The 20,331-nt window shown below is 45.6% G+C and overlaps 1 protein-coding gene across 3 annotated transcripts in view; it reads right to left on the reverse strand.

Moving 5' to 3' along the window:
- Positions 1-20,331, reverse strand: part of FAAP100 (FA core complex associated protein 100) — a 105,519-nt gene that overhangs the window by 13,286 nt on the left and 71,902 nt on the right. For all 3 annotated transcript variants that reach the window (XM_029599229.1, XM_029599230.1, XM_029599231.1), the window contains 2 exons: positions 18,871-19,027; positions 412-1,202 (listed from right to left, as the gene is read on the reverse strand). In XM_029599229.1, the coding sequence (XP_029455089.1) occupies positions 412-1,202; positions 18,871-19,027 (948 nt within the window). The remainder of the gene's footprint in view (positions 1-411; positions 1,203-18,870; positions 19,028-20,331) is intronic.

The following is a 20,331-nucleotide window of genomic DNA, read 5'->3' on the forward strand; positions in this document are numbered from 1 at the left end:
AGAAGACAATGGTAAAGTTAAAGATCAAATAGGGTTTGTAGTATTAGAGAGTAGTTTGTGCCTGCTACAACCTACCACAGAATTCAGTGTGCTTGCTGCAGTGTAGCAGAGAGCAGTGTGCACCTGCTGCAGCCTATCAAAGAGCAATGTGTGCCTGCTATAATTCTCTATGGGATGGAGGACAATTGAGTATATACATATCCAAAAGGGAGCCCCAAACTACAGAGGAAACACAGTTGTTTTTAAAGTTATTCTCCCTTTTGTGGCTATTTACCATTACACTTAATTACTATAAATTCATGGAGCTGGTGGGATCTTGGCTGCTATAAGAGGGACTCTATAATAAACACATTTGTATTGAGATAGTCAGCAGCAAAACTAAACTCCTATACAGGCAGAGTGAAGGCTGACCTGAACACAGCTCCTGCAAGCCCCTTTCCAGCAGCTCTGTAGACACTCTGACGGATGCTACAAGACGAGGCATGTACGTGGCCCCCAACCCCTGAACACTTTTTTCATTGCGCGCCAGTGCCTCTTCAGACTGAGTCAGCAGTGCTTGCAAAAATATCTCCACTGGATCTGGTGGTAAGTGGCAGTTGTGGACTACAGGGGATGGGACTCTGGGGTCTTGGTCACTTTGCAGGCGAAAGCAGTGTAGCACATCTAGAACACACTCATTCAGAGGCAAACAGATGCCCTCCTTCTCCAGCAAGATTTGAGATGAACTGTGGGGAATCAAAGAATCTGCCGACCAGGGACAAGTAATATCTTTTCCTAGGATTCCCTTCAAGCTGTAAAAGAGCATACAGGAGACCGTCACAGGCAGTTCCAGCCTACTACTTCTCTCGTGGCTCAGTGGAAAAGACACTTCCATTTTATGCTTTGCTAGGAGGTTCATGATTGGAAAGGAATACGCAGCAGCAGAGGTCACAGAGTCTGAATTTAAAGGACAGGGAGGGCTTGACACATGAACACAAAGGGTCCACCCTTGCTCCAAGCAGTACTCAGTCCTGTTCTCTAGAACACAGGAAACAACCAGAGAATCCTGCTGGAGCAAGCGGCTCCACCGGGCTGTAACGACACAGCTGAGTGACTGCCTGAGATCTTGGTGGGACAGCAGGGCGCAGCTCACATTGATGACCTGGTTGAGGTGCGTCAGGGATCTGTTCTTTTGCAGAATAGCATTCTTCAGCAAAGAAACCCTATGAGAAAAAAAGAAAAAGCTTTATGAAATGACTTAATGTCTCCTAGGTCTGGCTGGATGAATAGGAAGGAGAAATTAGTTCTTACCTGATAATTTTCTTTCCTTTAGTCCAGCCAGACCAGTCCAGAAGCAAGGGTTACGCCTCCCAGCTAGCAGATGGAGACAAACAGATTTGCTGACATCACCCCCTTACTGACTTCGTGCTGACTTCAGCCTGCCAGTATTCTATGTAACAAGCTAAGATAAACATTTTTAATACAGAAAACCTTCCCTCACCCTCCAAGCAAATACTAGATGACTTCCAAGGGAAAAATGAATAGAAATCTTATCAAGGAATTCAAGTTATTATCTTAACATCCAACACCCCGACTAGCGCACACAAGCAGTTATTTTGAAAATAAGTCCAGAGAATAATACACTTGGCAAAACGGGGAGGGTCCTGAACTGGTCTGGCTGGCCTACAGGAAAGAAAATTATCATATAAGAACTAATTTCTCCTTCATCTTCATCCAGCCAGACATGTCCAGATGCATGGGATGTACCCAAGCTATTCCTCTACCGGGTGGGACACTGTCAAGCCTGGTCTCAAGACCTCTAAACCAAAGGAAGCTTCTTCCCTGGCTAGAAGGTCGAGACAAGGAACACCAGGTCACCACTCTAAAAATGTCCAATGGCGACATCAGGCAAAGTTCTGCCATGAAGCCATCTGCGTTCTGGTAGACTATATCCTCAATTACTTGGGAGGCAGCAATTCCTTAGATATGTAAGTTTCCCCTATCACTTCCTTACTCCAACGAATTACTGACACTTTCAAAACTATTCCAATCCTTCTAGAACCATTAAATCGAAGAAATGATACTCTGAGGTTATGAAATTATTAATGACCTTTAATTTGAGCAAAAGAACTTTAACATCTAAATGACAAAATTGAGTGTACTCTTCTCCATCTGAGTCCATTTGAATGGAAGAGAGACATAAATCTGGTTAAGATGGAAAAATGTGAAACCATCTTAGGAAGGGACAAAGGAACCATGGGAATCTAAAGTGCCTCATCCAAAGAACAAAAAAGGGATCTCTACATAATAGAGCCTGCAGTTCCAAAATTCATCTGGCAGGACATATTGCTACCAGAAAATTATGTCTTAGGAGTAAACAACTTAAGTGATACCTCTCTTAGAGGCTCAAAAGGATTACCAACCAGGAATGACATCAACCAAATCCAACTCCAGAGAGATACTGATTCTTTTACTGTAGGTCAAATATGCTTCCCTTCTTGAAGGAAGCAAGACACATTCGGATGAGGCAATGAAGGTCTGCCCACCAACTGGCCTCTGCAACAGGCAATAGCTGCTACCTGCACCTTAGGGAGTTAAGGACCAACTGAAGCTGAGATCTTCCTAGAGGAACACCAGTCGTCAAACAACTTCCAAATTCTCACATGTGCCAAGGATGTGAAAACTTTCTTGGACCACAAAGGAGTATTTACAACCTTCTGAGAATATCCCTTCTCTGACAGATAAGCCCTTTCAAGGTCCAAGCTGAACAACAAAACCGAGATGGATCCTCATGAACCACCGGCCCCTGAACAGTAGGCCCTTATCGTGAGGCAACAATAGCGGATCCCGACTAGCATCATAACTAGATCCACATACTAAGGGCGCTTTGGCTAATAGCGAGCTATCGATATTACTAGCCCCTGATGCCTGGACTTTGCCCATCAGAGGTCACAGAGGGAACCCTGAACTGGCCTGTCTTGAATCAGGGCATCCAAACTGGATGAACCTCTTAACTTTCTTTGGCTGAGAAATGTTCACATCTATGGGTTTCTGCCCACTGCCAACAAGTCCATCACTGGCTCTCCCCATTTAGACATAATCTGGGAGAATACCTCCTGGGACAGACTATTTCTGAGTTCCAGTCTGTTGTGACTAAGTAAGTCCACTTGTATATTCTCTATGCCTCCTATAAGAGCAACAGAGAGCCCTTTTACATGCTTCTCTGCTCAGCCTAACTACAGACCTACATCTTCAGCCACATGCCAACACGTTGGAGTAAAGAAGTGATCCTTCCTCAGGGAACCACATATGCCACTGCCATAGCATTGTCTGCCAAGATCCTGACCCCCCCCCACCCCTGGTCCTGAAGAATGGAAGCAAACTAAAAAAAAGTACCTTCCTTATACAGTGAGCCCCAGCCCCAGAGATCGGCATCGGAGATCACCATTATCCAAATGGGAGATTTAAGATTCAAGATCCACTCCCATTGTCAAGTCCTTACATACTAGCTAACAAAGCAAAACTCTCTTTGGCTTGTGTCATCAGAGGGCTGATGATTTTATATTATTTATCATGCGTGTTGATTTCATTTTGTTCTATTTCACGTATGAAGATATTTTGTTATATGCTTTTGAGCTTCTAATCCACTGAGTATAATGGTTATTAGATCAGTGAAATACAAATAGTTTTAAAGAAAAGAAAGTAAAAAAGGAATTCTCATGAAATACACCTGGGAATGAGGAGACCACTTCAACAGCAAGGCCCTCTAACAAGGGTTTCATGTGCACCTTTGCCCCAAGGCATTAAATCGAAGAAACTGCTATGGAACCCAATACTTGAAGATAAATCCACACTGTGATTCTCTGAATCTTCAATAAACCATATACTTGATTTTGCAACTTCCAGATCTTTATCTCTGTCATCTGGATCCAGTCTTCCTGATATCGAACCAAACTCCCAGGAATTCCAGGGATCAAGAGGGAAGCAAGATGCTTTTGTCAAAATTGGAAACCTAGCCCAGATCCTGCAAAAACTACATCACTCTGGCCATTGCTGATTCGCTTTCCTGGGCCAACTTTGGTCAGATCCACTAATTGTCCAGACACGGATGCACCAACATACCTTCTCTGCACAGCGCTGACCCCAACCCAAAAGGGAGAGTCCAACATTGGAGGTGCCCCATTCTCCATCACTGCAAGGCGAATATACTTCTGATGCCCTTCTTTTATCAGGATATGCAAATATCCTCCCTCAGATCTAATGGCATTAAGATTTTTGTGCTGCTATTATAACTAGTTTCAGCATCTCCATCCTAAAGTGGAATGCCTTCAGAGTTTTGCTGATCTGCTTCCTGTCCAGATCAGCTACCACAAAGTAAATTGAGTACCAGACAGAACTACTGCCCCTATATGCAGGAGCCATGAAAACGTCATCTCTACAGCTTCTCCTTATGAATGGATTGACAAGGGGAAACCATAAAGCATCTGAAAAAAAGGATGGAAAAACTCCAGAGCGTAGCCATCCCTGACTATTCCTAAGACCCACTAATTCGAAGTAATGTGGACCCACCTCTGGAAACAGGTTGACAACCGCCCACCTAGCTTTTGTAACAGAGAGTGGCTGCCCACACCTTCACTGGAAAGTCTGAGAACTTCTGGACCATCCTGAGATTCCATCATTACCTCTCTTCTTGTAGTTTTGAAAGGACTGGAATCTATCAAAAGCCCAGATTGCTGGCCATGCACCAACCTCCCTGGCTTCGCATGCTTGGAATCCTTACATCGGCTCCAAGCCAAAGCTGGTTGTGATGTCCTCTTAGGCTTGTCTTCAGACAACAGGGGACTTTCAATTCCCCCCATGCTTTCAGAAGCTTTTCTAAATCTTCTTCAAAAAAAATTCCCTAGAAGGAATGTTTGGTACACCTTGCTTTGGAAATTGAAACTGCTGACCAGTTACATAGCCATAGCAAACGATGGGCAGCTACAATGAAAGTCATACTCCTAACTGAAGCCCAGGTCGAATCCTATGAGGTATCTGCCAAAAAGGTCAACCCTTAGTGTCATCTGAGCTGTATCCTCCAGATCTCTCGCCACATTCTAAGGAACATTCCTGTATGTGTTGTGTTAAACCCTTTACCCATGCAAACCCATCCACTCAAGCACTAGGGAACTGGAAAGCATCAACATGTTTTTTGAATTTTTGATAGGTCAGCTTCAAATGCACTGCAGTTGATAACATATTCCATAGTTAAGAACATAAGAGGTTGCCATCCTGGGTCAGACCGAGGGTACATAAAGCCCAGCATCCTGTTTCCAATAGTGGCCAATCCATGTTACAAGTACCTAGCAAGTACCCAAACATTAATTAGATCCCATGCTAATAATGCCAGTAATAGCTGTGGCTATTCCCTAAGTCAACTTGATTAATAGCAGTTAATGGACTTCTCCCTCCAGGAACGTATTCAAACTTTTTTTAAACCCAGTTATATTAATTGCCTTAACCACATCCTCTAGCAAAAAATTCCAGAGCTTAACTGTGCGTTGAGTGAAAAAGAATTTTCATCAATTTGTTTTAAATGTACTACTTGCTAACTTCATGGAGTGCTTCCTAGTACTTCTATTATCCAAAAGAGTAAATAACTGATTCACATTTACCCGTTCTAGACCTCTCATGATTTTATAGTCCTCTTCAGCCATCTCTTCTCAAAGCTGAAAAGCCCTTATATCTCTTTAGCCTTTCCTCATTGGGGAGCCGTTCCATCCCCTTTATCATTTGGTCGCCCTTCTCTTTACCTTCTCCGATGCAACTATATCTTTTTTGAGATGCAGCAACCAGAACTGTCACATTACTCAAGGTGCGGTCTCACCATGGAGCGATATACAGGCATTAAGACATTTTCCGTTTTATTCATCATTTCCTTCCTAATAATTCCAAACATTCTATTTGCTTTTCTGGCTGCCGCAGCACACTGAGTCAACAATTTCAATGTATTATCCTCTATGATGCCTAGATCTTTTTCCTGGGTGGCAGCTTCTAACATGGAATCTAATATCGTGTAACTACAACATGGATTATTTTTCCCTATATGCATCACCTTGCACTTGTCCACATTAAATTTCATATGCCACTTGGATGCCCAATTTTCTAGTCTCGCAAGGTCCTCCTGCAATTTATCACAATCCGCATGTGATTTAACTACTCTGAACAAATTTGTATCATCTGCAAAAATGAATAGCTCACTCATCATATCCCTTTCCAAATCATTTATAAATATATTAAAAAGCACTGGTCCAAGTACAGATCCCTGAGGCACTCCAGTTCTTACCTTTTTCCGCTGAGAAAATTGACCATTTAATCCTTCTCTCTTTCCTGTCTTTTAAGCAAATTGTAATCCATGAAAGGACATCACCTCCTATCCCATGACTTTTTGGTTTTCATAGAAGCCTCTCATGAGGAACTCTGTAAAAAGACTTCTGAAAATCCAAATACACTACATCTATCAGTTCACCCTTATCCACATGTTTATTAACCTCTTCAAAAAATGAAGCAGATTTGTGAGGCAAGACTTCCTTTGGATAAATTCATGCTGGCTGTATTCTAAAAAATGAAGCAGATTTGTGAGGCAAGACTTCCTTTGGATAAATCCATGCTGGCTGTATTCTATTAAATCATGCCTTTCTATATGCTCTGTGATTTTGATCTTTAAAATAGTTTCCACTGTTATTCCTGACACTGCAGTCAGGCTCACCGGTCTATAGTTTCCGGGTTCACACCTGGAGCGATAGGTTACAAATTTTAAATAATAGATCTGAAATTTCATTTTTAAGTTCTTTCAGAACCCTGGGGTACATACCGTCCAGTCCAGGTGATTTGCTACTTTTTAGTTTGTCAATCTACCTACTACATCTTCCAGGTTCACCATGATTTGGTTCAATTTTTCTGACCCATCTCCAGAACCGGTATCTTCCCAACATCCTCATTAGTAAACACAGAAGCAAAGAATTCATTTAGTCTTTCTGCAATGGTCTTATCTTCCCTAAGAGCCCCTTTATCCATTGGTGAGAGCTATGCTAATAAAAGCTCTTTTACGAAAACGCTGCAACCAAAATCCATATCCCATTGAAGTTGACAAGTGGAAACCCTGCAAAGACTGCAAGTCTGACCTGGAACATACCATTCTAATTTATTAAACAATTACTTTGTACCATTACTCTACAAACAGCAAAAAACCACTGTTAGTAATTTAAACTTTATTTTCTCCAACACCGGTAACCAATGGAGGCAAACTAACAATGGAGCAGTTCTCTCATTTCTACTCTTACCGCAAATTAACCCAGCTGCACTATTTTGAGTATGTTAGAGCATCTTGATCACAGCAATCAGCATCCCTATAAACAAAATCTAACGCCCCAAGAAATAAAAATGAAATTACTGTTTGGAAAGCAAAATCATTCATATAAGGCTTCAGTTCCCTAATCATTCATAATTGCAAGTAGGCATGCCGAGTCACCTGAGACGTGTATGGTACCAAAGGGAAGCTGGAGTCTAACATGACCCCCAAGCTTTTAACATTATTCGAAATCTCTATAACACAACTATCCAATAACCAATGCAGACTTTATCATCCGGCTCTCCAAGACACTAATGAGCCTCCCTATTCCAAGAATTTTAGTTTTGTTGTTATTCAAAAACAGTTTACTAGAAAGAAGAGATCAAATAGTTACTAACCAGATCAACAGATGCACCTATGCTTGAATCAATAGGCACCAGAAACTGGATGTCATCTGCATAAATATATGCAGCAACATCAAGTTCCCGAATAAGATTAGCTAGAGGATGCACAAAATAGTTAAACAACAAGTTCTTAAGGACTGTGAAACTATGGGAGAAAGTTCCTCTTTGTGGAATAACTAAACCATAGCTGAATTATCCTCTTTCCTAGGGCAACATTCTTCCTCCTCTGATTCTCCCTCACTGTCACTTTCCCTTAAAACCTTAAGATCCACAAGTGACAGATCCAAAAGCGTGGAATTTTCTCCCCTCCCAATCCTCCTCTTTTCTCATTATTTTGCTCTGGATTCCCATAGGGAGTTCCCGGGCTGGGGGTCCCACAGCAGAGAAACCCAGAGCTGCACTCTGCCCTATAGAAAAGGGCCTGCCACAAACACTTCACAAGTTCCACAGGAATAGAAGCCCAGGAAGAGGAAGGAATCATATATTCACCTGAAGAAAAGGAAAATTGGTTCTTACCTGCTAATTTTCGTTCCTGGAACACCATAGATCATTCCAGACAAGTGAGTTTTGCATCCCTACCGGCAGATGGAGGCAGAGAATAAAAACTTTTCAGACATTGCTACCTAACTGAGAGTGCCACCTGCAGCCCTCAGTATTGACCCATACCCAAGCCAAGATAGTTTCACTCTATCAAAACTAAAATCGACTTCCCCCCTCCAGGGCAAACACAGAACAAAGGACTGAAGCCCCTCTAACAAAGAAACTGAATACCTTCAGTCCTAAAGGCTCAACATCCATACACAAAGAAAGTTCTGATCATAAACCATTGAAGCAATCACAATCTTTCGCAATGAAGGGGACGGGCTTCTGGACTGATCTGTGGTTTTCCAGGAATGAAAATTAGCAGGTAAAAACCAATTTTCCTTTCCTGTTCATATCCTAGATCAGTCCAGACAAGTGAAATGTACCCAAGCTCCCCTACACAGGGCAGGAACTCAAAAGACCCGCTCGTAACACACTCTCCCCTAAATGTCGCGTCCTCCAATGCCCAAACAACTACTCAGTAATGTTTGGTACAAGTGTGAAGCAAAGAACATGCCGCCGCTCTACAGATTTCTTGTGGTGACACCAGCTGACACTCAGCTCAGAAGGCCGCTTGTGGCCTAGTACAGAGCACACCCCCACCCCCACTGGAACTGTCCGACCTTTACCAAGATAGGCTGAAAAAATAGGTTCCTTCAACCAATGAGCAATCATGGCTTCAGATACCTTATTTCCTTTCTGTGCTCCGCTGACTAAGACCAACAGAGAATCCTAAGCCGAAAAACTGATAGCGACCTTAAGGTACCGCAACAGAGTCCAATGAATATTACATTAGTGAAGCGCCCATCGCATGTGGTGCCTCCAACGACCAATTTGGAAACGCCGGATGCTCCACTGTCTGGTTGAGATGAAACAAGGAGACAACCATCGATAAAAAATGAAGGCACCATATACAATGACACCCTGTCATCCGTAATCTTCAGGGAAGGATCTCCATAAGACAAAGCTTGAAGCTCCAAAATTCGCCTGGCCGAACAAATCGTCACCAGAAAAACCTACTTCAATGTGAGGTCCTTCAAAGTTGCCCGTTGTAAAGGCTCAAATGGAGGTTCACAGAAAACCTGCAGAACCAAAGTAAGGCTCCACAATGTACACATTCTACGAACCAGTGGGCTTAAATGATTCACCTCCTTCAGAAAATGTATGACGTCAGGATGAAAGGCCAATGGCCTCCCCTGTAGCTTACCTCCAAATCATCCGAAGTCTGCCACCTGTACCCGAAAACAATTTATAGACCAGTCCCTTTGCTAAACCCTGTTGCAAAAAGGCTAAAATCTGAGGAATGTCCACCCACAAGGGCTACAAACCCTCCTCCAAACACCAGGTTTCAAAGCCCTGTCCACACCTGAACATAGGCAAGAGAAATGGATGGCCCCCTAACCTAAGGCAAGGTAGCAATAACTGGTCCGAGTATCCTTTCAATCATAAGTGCCTCCTCTCAAAAGCCAAGCCACGAGACAAAGGCGATACCAAGACAATCTGCCCGATCCGAGAAGATGGGCCCTTGCCAAAGTAACCCCTGCAGATGAGCCAATCTGATGGAACCGTCTATTGTGAAATGAAGTGGATCCGCAAACCATGGGCAATGCAGCCACTCTGGCGCTACCAGAAGCATCCTTCCTTGGTACCTCTCCATGCATCGCAACACTCGGCCGACGAGGGGCCATGGGGGAAACACATAAAACAAGATCTCTGTCAGCTAAGGAAGAACTAGAGCGTCAATTCCCTCGGACCTACCTTACAACTACAACTGAAGAACCAAACCACCTTGGCATTAAGTCATGATACCATTGCCTCGCGATGCTATCAGATCCAGCTGAGGGCTGCCCCACTTGGCTAGAAGAAAGTCTAAGGCCTCTATGGACCACTCCCATTTCTCTGAATCCAACTGCTGCCTGCTAAGATAATCCACCTGCACATTGTCCACTCCAAGCACATGCAATGCTGCTATCCCAGCCAAATATTGCTCCACCCAGACCAACAGTTTCTGGGCCTCCTGAGCCAAAAAGCGACTTTTCGTCCCACCCTCATGATTGAAATACACTACCATCATTGCATTGTCCAAGAATACTCTCACCATCCAACCTCGAACCTGTGGAAGGAAGGCAAGCAATGCCCTGTCCACAGCCCTCATTTCCCAAATGATTGATAGACCAGGACGTTTCCACCGCCAACTATAGAACTTGAGCCATCCGCTCTTGGCAAACAGTTCCCCAATCTCTGAGGCCGGGATCCATGCCCATCACTACCCAGTCCAGAATCTCCAGATCCACTCTAAATTGGGGTCAGACAGTCACCATGAGAAACTGGATCTGGAAGCCCTTGAAATGGTAAAGGGAGGAGAATCTCCTCCGATAGCGGATTCAAAACAAGACAAAAGTGGCTTCTGGAGTGGTCACATCTAAGCAAATGCCTATGGCACCAATCCCAGCGTAGAACCCATAGAACCCAGAACCTGCAAATAATTCCAGACACTGGGCACCTAAAACTGCAGTAGTCGAAGCACCTGAGACTGCTACTCCACCACCCTCTCCAAGACAAGGAACCCTTACCAACATGGGTATGGGACTGCAACCCCCAGGTACTCCAATGATTGGTACAACATCAGCTGGCTCTTACTAGGTTTACTACTCAACCCAGATATTGCAACATTTCCATGACCCGCTGAATGGATCGACAATACTCCCGACTTCACCCAAAGAGCCAGTCGTCCAAGCAAGGGAGAGACAGAATCCCTTCCCTTCTCAGGGCTGCAGTCACCACATCATCACATTCATGAAAGTCCACAGCTCTGCCGCTAAACCTAAAAGGAAGAGCTCAAAACTGAAAATAATGCCCTAGCACCATGACCTGCAGAAACCTCAAACTCTTGAGTATATAGGGATGTGCAAACAGGCCTCTGTTAAAGCCAACGATGCCATAAATTCCCCTTTACAGACTGCAATGACTCCATCTGCAAAGCCAGAACCCGAAGCACTGCGGTAAGACCCTCTGGAGATCTGGAATGGGCCGATAGGTGCCCTCCTTTTTGGGAACTACAAAATAAATCGAATTCCTCCCTTGTCCTAGTGCCTTCGGTGGTACTGGCCCAGCTGCAACATATCCTGGATCACCTCTCGTTTGCTGCTGGATGTACAATAGGACACCCTATAGGCTTCCCTGACCGGACAAGAAAACTTTAAAATGTAGCCATCTCTGATCATCTCCAGGACCCATTGATCTGACATGATCTTGGTCAAGTCTTCGTAAAGGAAAGCTAGTCTCCCTCTGATGACTTCCAAGGAAGATTGGACCAGCCTGACTTCATTGTGAGGCTTTTCTTCTCCCGGTCCCCTGACCAAAGGTCTCCAGGGGGGTACTTCGGTTATCTCGAAAGGACTGCTGCCCTTCCGAGCCCTGCTTCCGCAATGAAGCAGAGGAGGTTTTGCTAGAGCGAAATCTCCTCATATCTCTTAAGTGGGAGTGGGTCAGGAAAACCTTTTTGCCATTCTTCTTAACCTCCGACAACCAATTCCTCTTAGACTTCCCCAAATGCTTCCATCAGTTATTTTAGGTCCTTCCTGAACAACAGTTTGCCTATAAAGGAAGATTGCACAGTTGTGAGTTGGAGCACACGTCCGCCGACCAATTATGCAACCACAGGAGTCTCCATGCTGCCACAGCTGAGACCATGCTCCTGGCAGGTGTCTGAACCAAATTATACAGTGCATCTGCCACCCAGTTTCCAACTGGATTGCCTGCTTGGAAACGGTCAAAGGTGAAGACTCCTTCTCCTGAGCCTTCTGCACCCAGCACAGACAGACTCTTTGCAGAAGGCAGCCAGACTACCACCCGCAGACTCGAGGTCGAGACCTCACACATCCTCTTCAGTTGAATCTCTAAGCTTTGGTTTAGACATCCTTCAGCATCCATCTTAGGCAACATCAAAGCTCCAGGGCCTCCTCTGAAAAGGGATATAACCTCGTCATTGCCCTGCCAACCTCACTGCTCCAATGTCCTTTAAGGTCTAGCAGACGGAAAAAAGGAACTCAACCCTTCCCAAGAGTCTCGCCTGCCCACCTTACCCTATTGCAGGGACCTTAATGGAGGAGCACGTTTGGCCTGCTGTTCCCGTTTCTTTTTTTTTCTAAAATAAACTTTGTCATAAAAGGACAAAGACTACGGAAATTCCTGCCGAGCCGCCAGAATCTTCCCAGCTTCATCACCACCTCTCTGGGTCCACTGAGAAATCATATGCGACCGGCGTTAAAGGGAGGTAGGGAATCCCTCCCTTTTCCCTAATCTGCCAGCTGATTGCCATACGGTTACAAAATGGCCACCATTCCTGCATTTGGCAGTCGAGATCACTTGCTGCAGCCGATCTGGTGACTGTTCTATCCTGCGCTGCCTCAGCGGATGCCCCAGAGCTTCTCCTCCTGAGGCACACTTTAGGCACATACACCCGCAGCACTTCCCACGTTCCACGGCCGCTACCATGCCACAGACACACACTCTTCCCTTCCCCTAGCTGGACTTGCAGCACTTGCTCGTCCCACGGCCACCGCCATTATGCGCACACCTGCCACATCATGTACTCCAACTTAAGTGCAAGCTGTTCTCCTCACCGGTCTTGCAGCACTTGCCGCGTCCTGTGACAGCTGCCACTATTCACACATTCGCGCCCATCTGGGTCAAACCCAGACGCGAAGGGAAACTACCTGTGAACAGCCAGCACTTCCAAGCAGAGAGCAGCTAAATTGAGAATCATGCATCTCAGGCCACAACCAGGCAGGATCTCCTGCGCTCGGAGGCTGGCACCATGAAAGCAACGCATGTGGCACACTCGCACCAGCTCCTGCCGCGATGACCCAAAAACCTTGCTGGCAGCGCAACTACCTCAGCGGCGTAACTTCTTCCCAGCTGCTCCTAGGACCCAGCTCTTCTTCTCTCCCCGTTGCCTGCTGCTCCTGTCATTCAAAGGCATCACCCGATCAGCCAAAGTCTTTCACCACTAAAGACCCCCCCTTTTTTTTTTTTTTTAAAGGAACAGAGCTTCCATAGAAAGATTCAACAAGAAAGCATACTTCCCTGCTTCAGGCTACAATGTGGAAGAAAATACCTTAGAGGGAGCGAGGGAGCCAGGAACCCTGGCTTTCAATCCCTCTGGATGTTGCAGGCTGAGGCAGTCCAAAGATTGCCAACCCCTTGCTCGTCTGGCTCCCCCTGAGTGATGGCCCACGAAGGTAGCTAACACTTCAGGGAGCATCTCTTCTTCTTTTCTGTCTCTTTCTATTGATTATTTTTCTTTTCTTTTTCAGACTGCAGGTTTGCACCTCTACCATCTGCTGGACACAGAGAAATACTGAGGGACTGCAGGTGGCACTCTTGGTTATGTAGCAGTGCCTGAAAAGATTTTATTCTCTGCCTCCATCTGCTGGTGGGGATGCAAAACCCATTTGTCTAGACTGATCTGGGGTATGAACAGAAATGGGAGCTGCTCTTCTTGTAACTCCACTAGGAGAAGCCTTGGACCAGACTGCTGCAATGTCTGAGACTGCCAGAACCAGCACAGAAGTCCCCTGCTCTGAGTTACTCCTTTTTCACGGTTCCAATATGGCCACTGTTCCTGCCACAGCAGCATGCACGCCAGCGAGAATGGTCTGCAGATGACTCTGCTGACATGGCCCTCCCAGGGCGGACAACTCCATGTTCTGCTCTCTCTCCCTCTCCTCCCCACAAGATTTAGAGAGGCTTCCCCCTCCCAGAGCCTGACAGTGTGATCCACATGTGCTGCAAACTAATGAGCACTTCCCGCACTCCTGAAGAGATGCCATCACTTCCTCCCTTTGCTCTCTTCCTCAGTCTGCAGTTCCTCAAATGGCAAACCATTCTTCTGCCTTACGCTTTTCTTTTTCTCCACTTTAACAAGCAGGAACCAGGCACAGCCGCAGGGTTGAGGGGAAAGGAGTTAAAATAGAGAAGGGAGCCTTGTTTAGTTTTTGTTTTGTTTTTTTAAAGAGACTGCAAAAAAGGAGAGAAATAGCATGGGGAGGGAGGAAAGAGGGGTAATGCCAGTGAACGTAGCCAGGAAAAACCCAGTTCCAACAATTGGAAGCCCTTTTCTTCACTGGCTGTGCTCAAGCAAGGCAGGGAGTACAAGATTTTCACCTCAGGAGCTGCCAACCAAATTGATATCTTTTTCACCAGGCCTCAGCTCAAAGCACGGGATTCTTGCCTGCCATCCGCTGGAGCCAGAGAATACTGGCAGGCTGAGGTCAGCACAGAAGACTGTTAAGTGGTAATGTCACCAAACCTGTTAGTCTCTGTCTCTATCTGATGGTTGGGAAGCATAACCCATGCATCTGGATTGGTCGGGCTGGATGAAGAGGAATAAGGAGTTCATCTTTTTTTGGCTATCAGCCTCAATATTAATACATAAAACCTTGTTCCTTATTCTATATACAAGTAAATACTGTTTCTTAGCATCCAGTCAGATGAGTCCAGAATAAGTGGGTTATGCACTTTTACCAGCAATAGAGACAGAGCAAACTGACATCACAGTACATGTCCCCCTGCAGTGACATCAGCCTTCCAGTATTCTCCTTCTCCAGCAGATGGTGGACATGCATCTCCCTACTGGGGATTGCTTCATTTTGAAAAAGGAGAATTAAGGATATTACATTCTTCCTGCTCTCTTGCGGTGATACCAAAAGGTCCCTCCCACAGTTGAGAATTCCTGAGGTGATTTCTGTGGTCCCTCAGATTAGTGCCTTGGTCCAGTAGCTGGTTTTTCAGCCGGCATGGACTTAGCTGTTTAAGTGGCTGAAAGGCAGCGGGTACAGGAACCTGAGCGCAGCAGTGACAGCATATGCCCTTTCTTCCAGCAGCTGGAGACCTTCTCTGCACTCAGCTAGGTAAGGTTGAGTTCAGGTAAGTTTAAAAAAAAAAAAAAAAAAAAAAATATATATATATATATATATTTATATTTACAGAGATGCAAAAGGAGGCTTTTGTAGCGTAAGGCTTCCTCCTTTTTCCCGGTAGCTGTGCTCGGCGCACCATTCTGATGTTCGTCCTGCTCCATGGGAGGTTGATGGACGTAGACAGCCTGGTGGGTTGAGCAGCCTCTGTAGGCTAGGCCCCGGTCTGAGGCTTTTTCGCTCTGCTCTGCATAGTAGGCCGCAACGGCATTTTGCGCGCTTTCTAAGGCTGCCCTCTACAGAATTGTCAGTTCGGCATGTGTGTCTAGCTGTGCGTCCAGTTTTTGGACACTTAGTCGGGCCTTGCATTTTGTGCATCTCAGTTAAGCAGTGCCTTAACTGGCCGCACATTTACCTGTGTGCACAAGTTGTATTGTGCACTTAAATTGTTTTACAGAGCTTATTTTTGGGATTCATAAGTTTTGGACAGCTAGGCATTGGGACTCCTAGGTGTGAAATGCCTAAGTGTTGGACACCTAATTTTTTGACACCGAGGCTGGATGCCTAGTATTTTTGAATGTTCCAAAAAAAAAAAAAGCTAGACACATGCCTCCAGCCGCTGTTCAAGCGCACTGTCGGCCATAATGGTGACTATGCCTAAGAAACCTAAGCAACTTTCTTTTTGCACTGCCTGTCATATTCAGGCATCTCAGCCAGGAGTGCCCACTAACTTGTGTCAGTGCTGTTTGAAGGCTCAGGGAGAATTGCCTTCCTCTGGTTTCACTAAGCCTGGCTCTTCCCAGCTGGATATAGGCCTGTGTGCAGACAGCTCAGGTGGGGTGCCTGATTTTGGAACTCCCCTAACTGGTTCCTCAGCAGAGGATGGTAGCTCAGTGAGTATGCCTCAAGTAGCTCCTGGATTGGATGCTTCTACCTTTTCATGGCTACAGTTTTTCCAGGGATTGTAATCCTTTCTCCAGGCAGAATCTTCAGCCCTCTCTAATCTCCCAGAGCAAAATCGCAGGTAGGAACCTTGCCGGGACCTACTGTTAAGTGCTGGGGTACTGCTAGAGCGGCAGTGGGACTTCCTGATGGAGATCTGGATGGCACGGATGATGACGCAGATCCTGACTCCCTTGAGGATAGTGAAATCCTCTAGGATTAAAACTGTATAAAACTATGCTACGGTTCTTTCATAAAGATGAACTGCCAGCTTTCATTTCCCAAACCTTGAAAATGCTCAGAGCTCCTGGGGCAGACACCATGACTGAGCTGAAGAAAAATCCCATTTTGGTTTCTTTGCGTAAGGCCTTTTGTTTTTTCCCCGTGATGAAAGCAATTAAAAAATTAATTGATCTTGAGTGGGGCGCCCAAGAGGCTAATTTCAAAGGGGGTCAGGTTTTGGAAGGCCTGTACCCTCTGGATCCAGTGGCAAGAGAACATTTAAGTTTTCCGAAGATAGATGCACTTGGGTGTGCAGTCTCCAAGCAGACCACTATTCCCGTGGAAGGAGAAGCGACCTTGAAGGATGCTCATGATAAAAGGACTGAAACTTTCCTTAAGCAAGCAGATCGCTTCTTGTGGTTCCTGGCGGCTCGATCTTGTTTGTTTCTCTCCCAGGAGGTCGATGACTCGGGTGAACTTTAAGGCAGTTATGGAACCAGCTGCTGCTTTTTTGGCAGATGTGAGCTATGTTGTGGTCCACTCTTCTGCCAGAAGAGTGGCTTCCATAGTAGCGGCCAGACATCAGTTATGGCTGAGAAATTGGTCGGCTGATGCGACCTCCGAGGCTAACCTTACCAAATTGCCCTTTTAAGGCTCACTATTATTTGGGAGCGAGTTGGAAAAACTGGCTAGTAAGTGGGGCAAATCTCCAGTTCCTCATCTGCCAGAGGATAAGAAGCAGACGCCACGCTCTTTTAACATGTAAGGTTGTACTAGAGGATTCGGGCGTTTCGTCCCTATACAGGAACAACCTTTCAGAGAACTCGACATTTTGGTAGGTCTCAGTCCTTTCAACCCCAATAGCCAAGAAGGGGCGTGGGTTCAGGTAGTGGAACCTCTCGACCCTCCCATTGAAGGTTTGCCAGCCCATCCCCAGGAACAGGAGATAGAGGGATGCCGCTCTCTCTTCTAACAGAGGTAGGTCAAGATCACATTGGATCAATGGGTCCTGGAGGTGATATGAGAAGGATATGTGCTGGAGTTTCGCAGTGTTCCTCGGGATGTTTATGGTGTCTCCCTGCCACTCACCACAGAAGAAGCAGGCAGTGGAAACTACATTGGCAAGACTCCTCAGTTTGAGGGCTGTGGCTCCAGTGCCTATGTCTCAAGAAAATACAGGTCGATATTCCATTTATTTCATTGTGCCCAAGAAGAAGAGCTCCTTTTGTCCCATCCTGGATCTCAAAGGTATCAACAGTCATCTGTGGGTGACACATTTTTGCATGGAAACATTGTGCTCAGTAATAATGGCCATACAGTCGGAAGAATTTCTGACCTCTTTGGATCTGTCCGAGGCGTACCTTCATATTCCCATCTGACTAGAGCATCAATACTTTCTGTTGTTCGCAGTTCTGGGATGCCATTATCAGTTTCTGGCCCTGTTCTTTGGTCTGGCCACCTAGTCAAGTTAGGGTTCATTCCACTAAGGCTCAGGCAGTGTCATGTGCGGAAGTTAGGTTGCTGTCTCCCATTGACATTTACCGAGCTGCGACGTAGTCCTCCTTACACAACTTTCAGGTATTATCATCATCTAGATCTGGATGTGCAGGACCTCGGGCAGCCTCCCGCCCTCTTTGGGAGTAGCTTGGGTACATCCCACTTGTTCCGGATTCATCTGACTGGATGCTAAGAAATGAGAAATTAGTACTTACTTGATAATTTTCTTTTCTTTAGGACAGTCAGATGAATCCAGCTTCCCTCCCTTGGCTGCCGAATGATTGTACTATGGTCCTCTTGTGTGACTATGTGTTACAGGGATTACTGGTAAATGCTAGTCCAATCCCTAGACTAATGTTAATTTGTTTCTTGTCTGAGCTCATTGCTTCCTATTGGCTGAGTATTGACATGGTTATCTGTTTTTAATCAAGTTTTTTGCTAGTCTGTCCACAGTTTGCTTTTGAAGAAAATTCTGGCAGGCTGATGTCAGTTTGCTCTGTCTCCACCTGCTGGTAGAGGTACATAACCCACTTGTTCTGGATTCATCTGACTGTCCTAAAGAAAACGAAATTATCAGGTAAGACGTAATTTCTCATTTTAATTCTTAGTCTAGTGTACTGTGGAACTTGTTGCCTAGAGCTCCCCTTTAGAAAAGGCAGCACAAATGCCAAAATGGCTGGAAAAAGACTTAAAGGAGACAAGCGTGAACTGGTTTTTTTTGTGATATCTGGGGATTTCAGGCAGATTGTCTTTTCTCAATACTTAAACCAGGCTTCAAAGCCCACGGCAAGTCAAAGTCACTAAAGATAAACACATCTGCACAAGATATACCGCAGTCAGCACTGCTCTCAACAGCCAATCACTCGTTAAGATTCAACAGTCATGGGATTTACTAAACCCATGAGCAGACAGCTGGAGGTGAGAGAGCTTATTTCAGCCAGTGCAAGAGCTCACCATATCCTGCTGGTTACTACAGCATAATGTTATTGCTTACCTTTCTGAGACGCTGCCAATCCCAGACAGAAGATCTTTAATCTTCTGTCCTGCTTTGGCTGATGTTATTCTGGGATGCTGAAATTTGCTAGCCTTTCCTCTCAGGCTGCAAGCCATTAATCTGCTTTTAGCAGATAATGCCAAGAGCTCGGTATCTCCTAAAAAGCAGAGACAGGAAGGTAAAAGAACATTTAGAAGAAAAGGAAAATTGGTTCTTACCTGCTAATTTTTGTTCCTGTAGTACCACGGATCAGTCCAGACTCCTGGGTTTTGCCTCCCCTCCAGTAGATGGAGACAGAGAAGTTTTGCCAGACTCTGCCCTAATCCCTGAGGTGCCACCTACAGTCCGTCAGTATGAAACAGTATCAAAGCAGAATGGCTCAAAACCAGAACTCTTAACTATATACACATAATACCTTTTTCTGAACTGGCTCACTAATCTCAAGCGGGAACGGAGTCATTAAATCCCTGAAACAAATTCAATCTGCAGATCCAAACTAAATGACTGCTGAACGAGCAGATTCTCCATTACCTTAAGCTCAACGTGGGCGGGACTCTGGACTGATCCGTGGTACTACAGGAACAAAAATTAGCAGGTAAGAACCAATTTTCCTTTCCCTGTATGTACCCGGATCAGTCCAGACTCCTGGGATGTACCAGAGCTCTTTCTTACTTGGGGTGGGACCCGGAGAGGCCCGCTTGGAGCACACTTTCTCCAAATTCCCCAGAATTTGGGGCCTGGACATCCAGTTTGTAATGCCTCACAAAAATGTGTAGAGACTTCCATGTAGCCGCTCTGAAAATCTCCTGTGGCGAAACTTGTTGGCATTCCGTCCATGACGCTGCTTGAGAATGGGTAGAATGAGCACGAAGACCTACCGGCAATTCTTTGCCACGCAATAAATACGCTGAACTTATAGACTCTTTCAGCCAGTGGGCTATCGTAGTCTTAGACGCCATATTACCTCTTTTTGGATCACTCCACAATACAAACAGATGGTCGGACACACGAAAAAACATTCATAATTTCCAGATAACGTAGCAACGCTCTGCGAACATCCAGCTTCTGTAAGTCCCTAGAAAGGGGATCCGACCGATCCAGGTCTGTAAAAGATGGGATCTCCACCGATTGATTCAAATGAAAGGAGGAAACTACCTTTGGCAGAAAGGATGGAACCGTCCGTAAAGAAACTCTGAAATCAGAAATTCTCCAGAAGGATGGTTCTCTATAGCAGCGGTTCTCAACCGGTGCGTCGCGACACACTAGTGTGTCGCCAAGCACCGGCAGGTGTGTCGCGTGGCTCCCGGTCCCTCCCGCTGCTCGTTCTTCCCTGCTGCCGTTGCCGCCGGGCTATCAGCACGTTCAAGCCCAGCGGGAACGGCAGCGGTGCAAAAAAAAAAAAGCTGTGGCATCCGCGGCTGGCCTTTTCTTCTTCCCGCGCCTGCATTCCCCCCCCGGACC

The sequence above is a fragment of the Rhinatrema bivittatum genome, chromosome 4 (genome assembly GCF_901001135.1).
Source record: "Rhinatrema bivittatum chromosome 4, aRhiBiv1.1, whole genome shotgun sequence".
Classification (NCBI taxonomy): Eukaryota; Metazoa; Chordata; class Amphibia; order Gymnophiona; family Rhinatrematidae; genus Rhinatrema; species Rhinatrema bivittatum.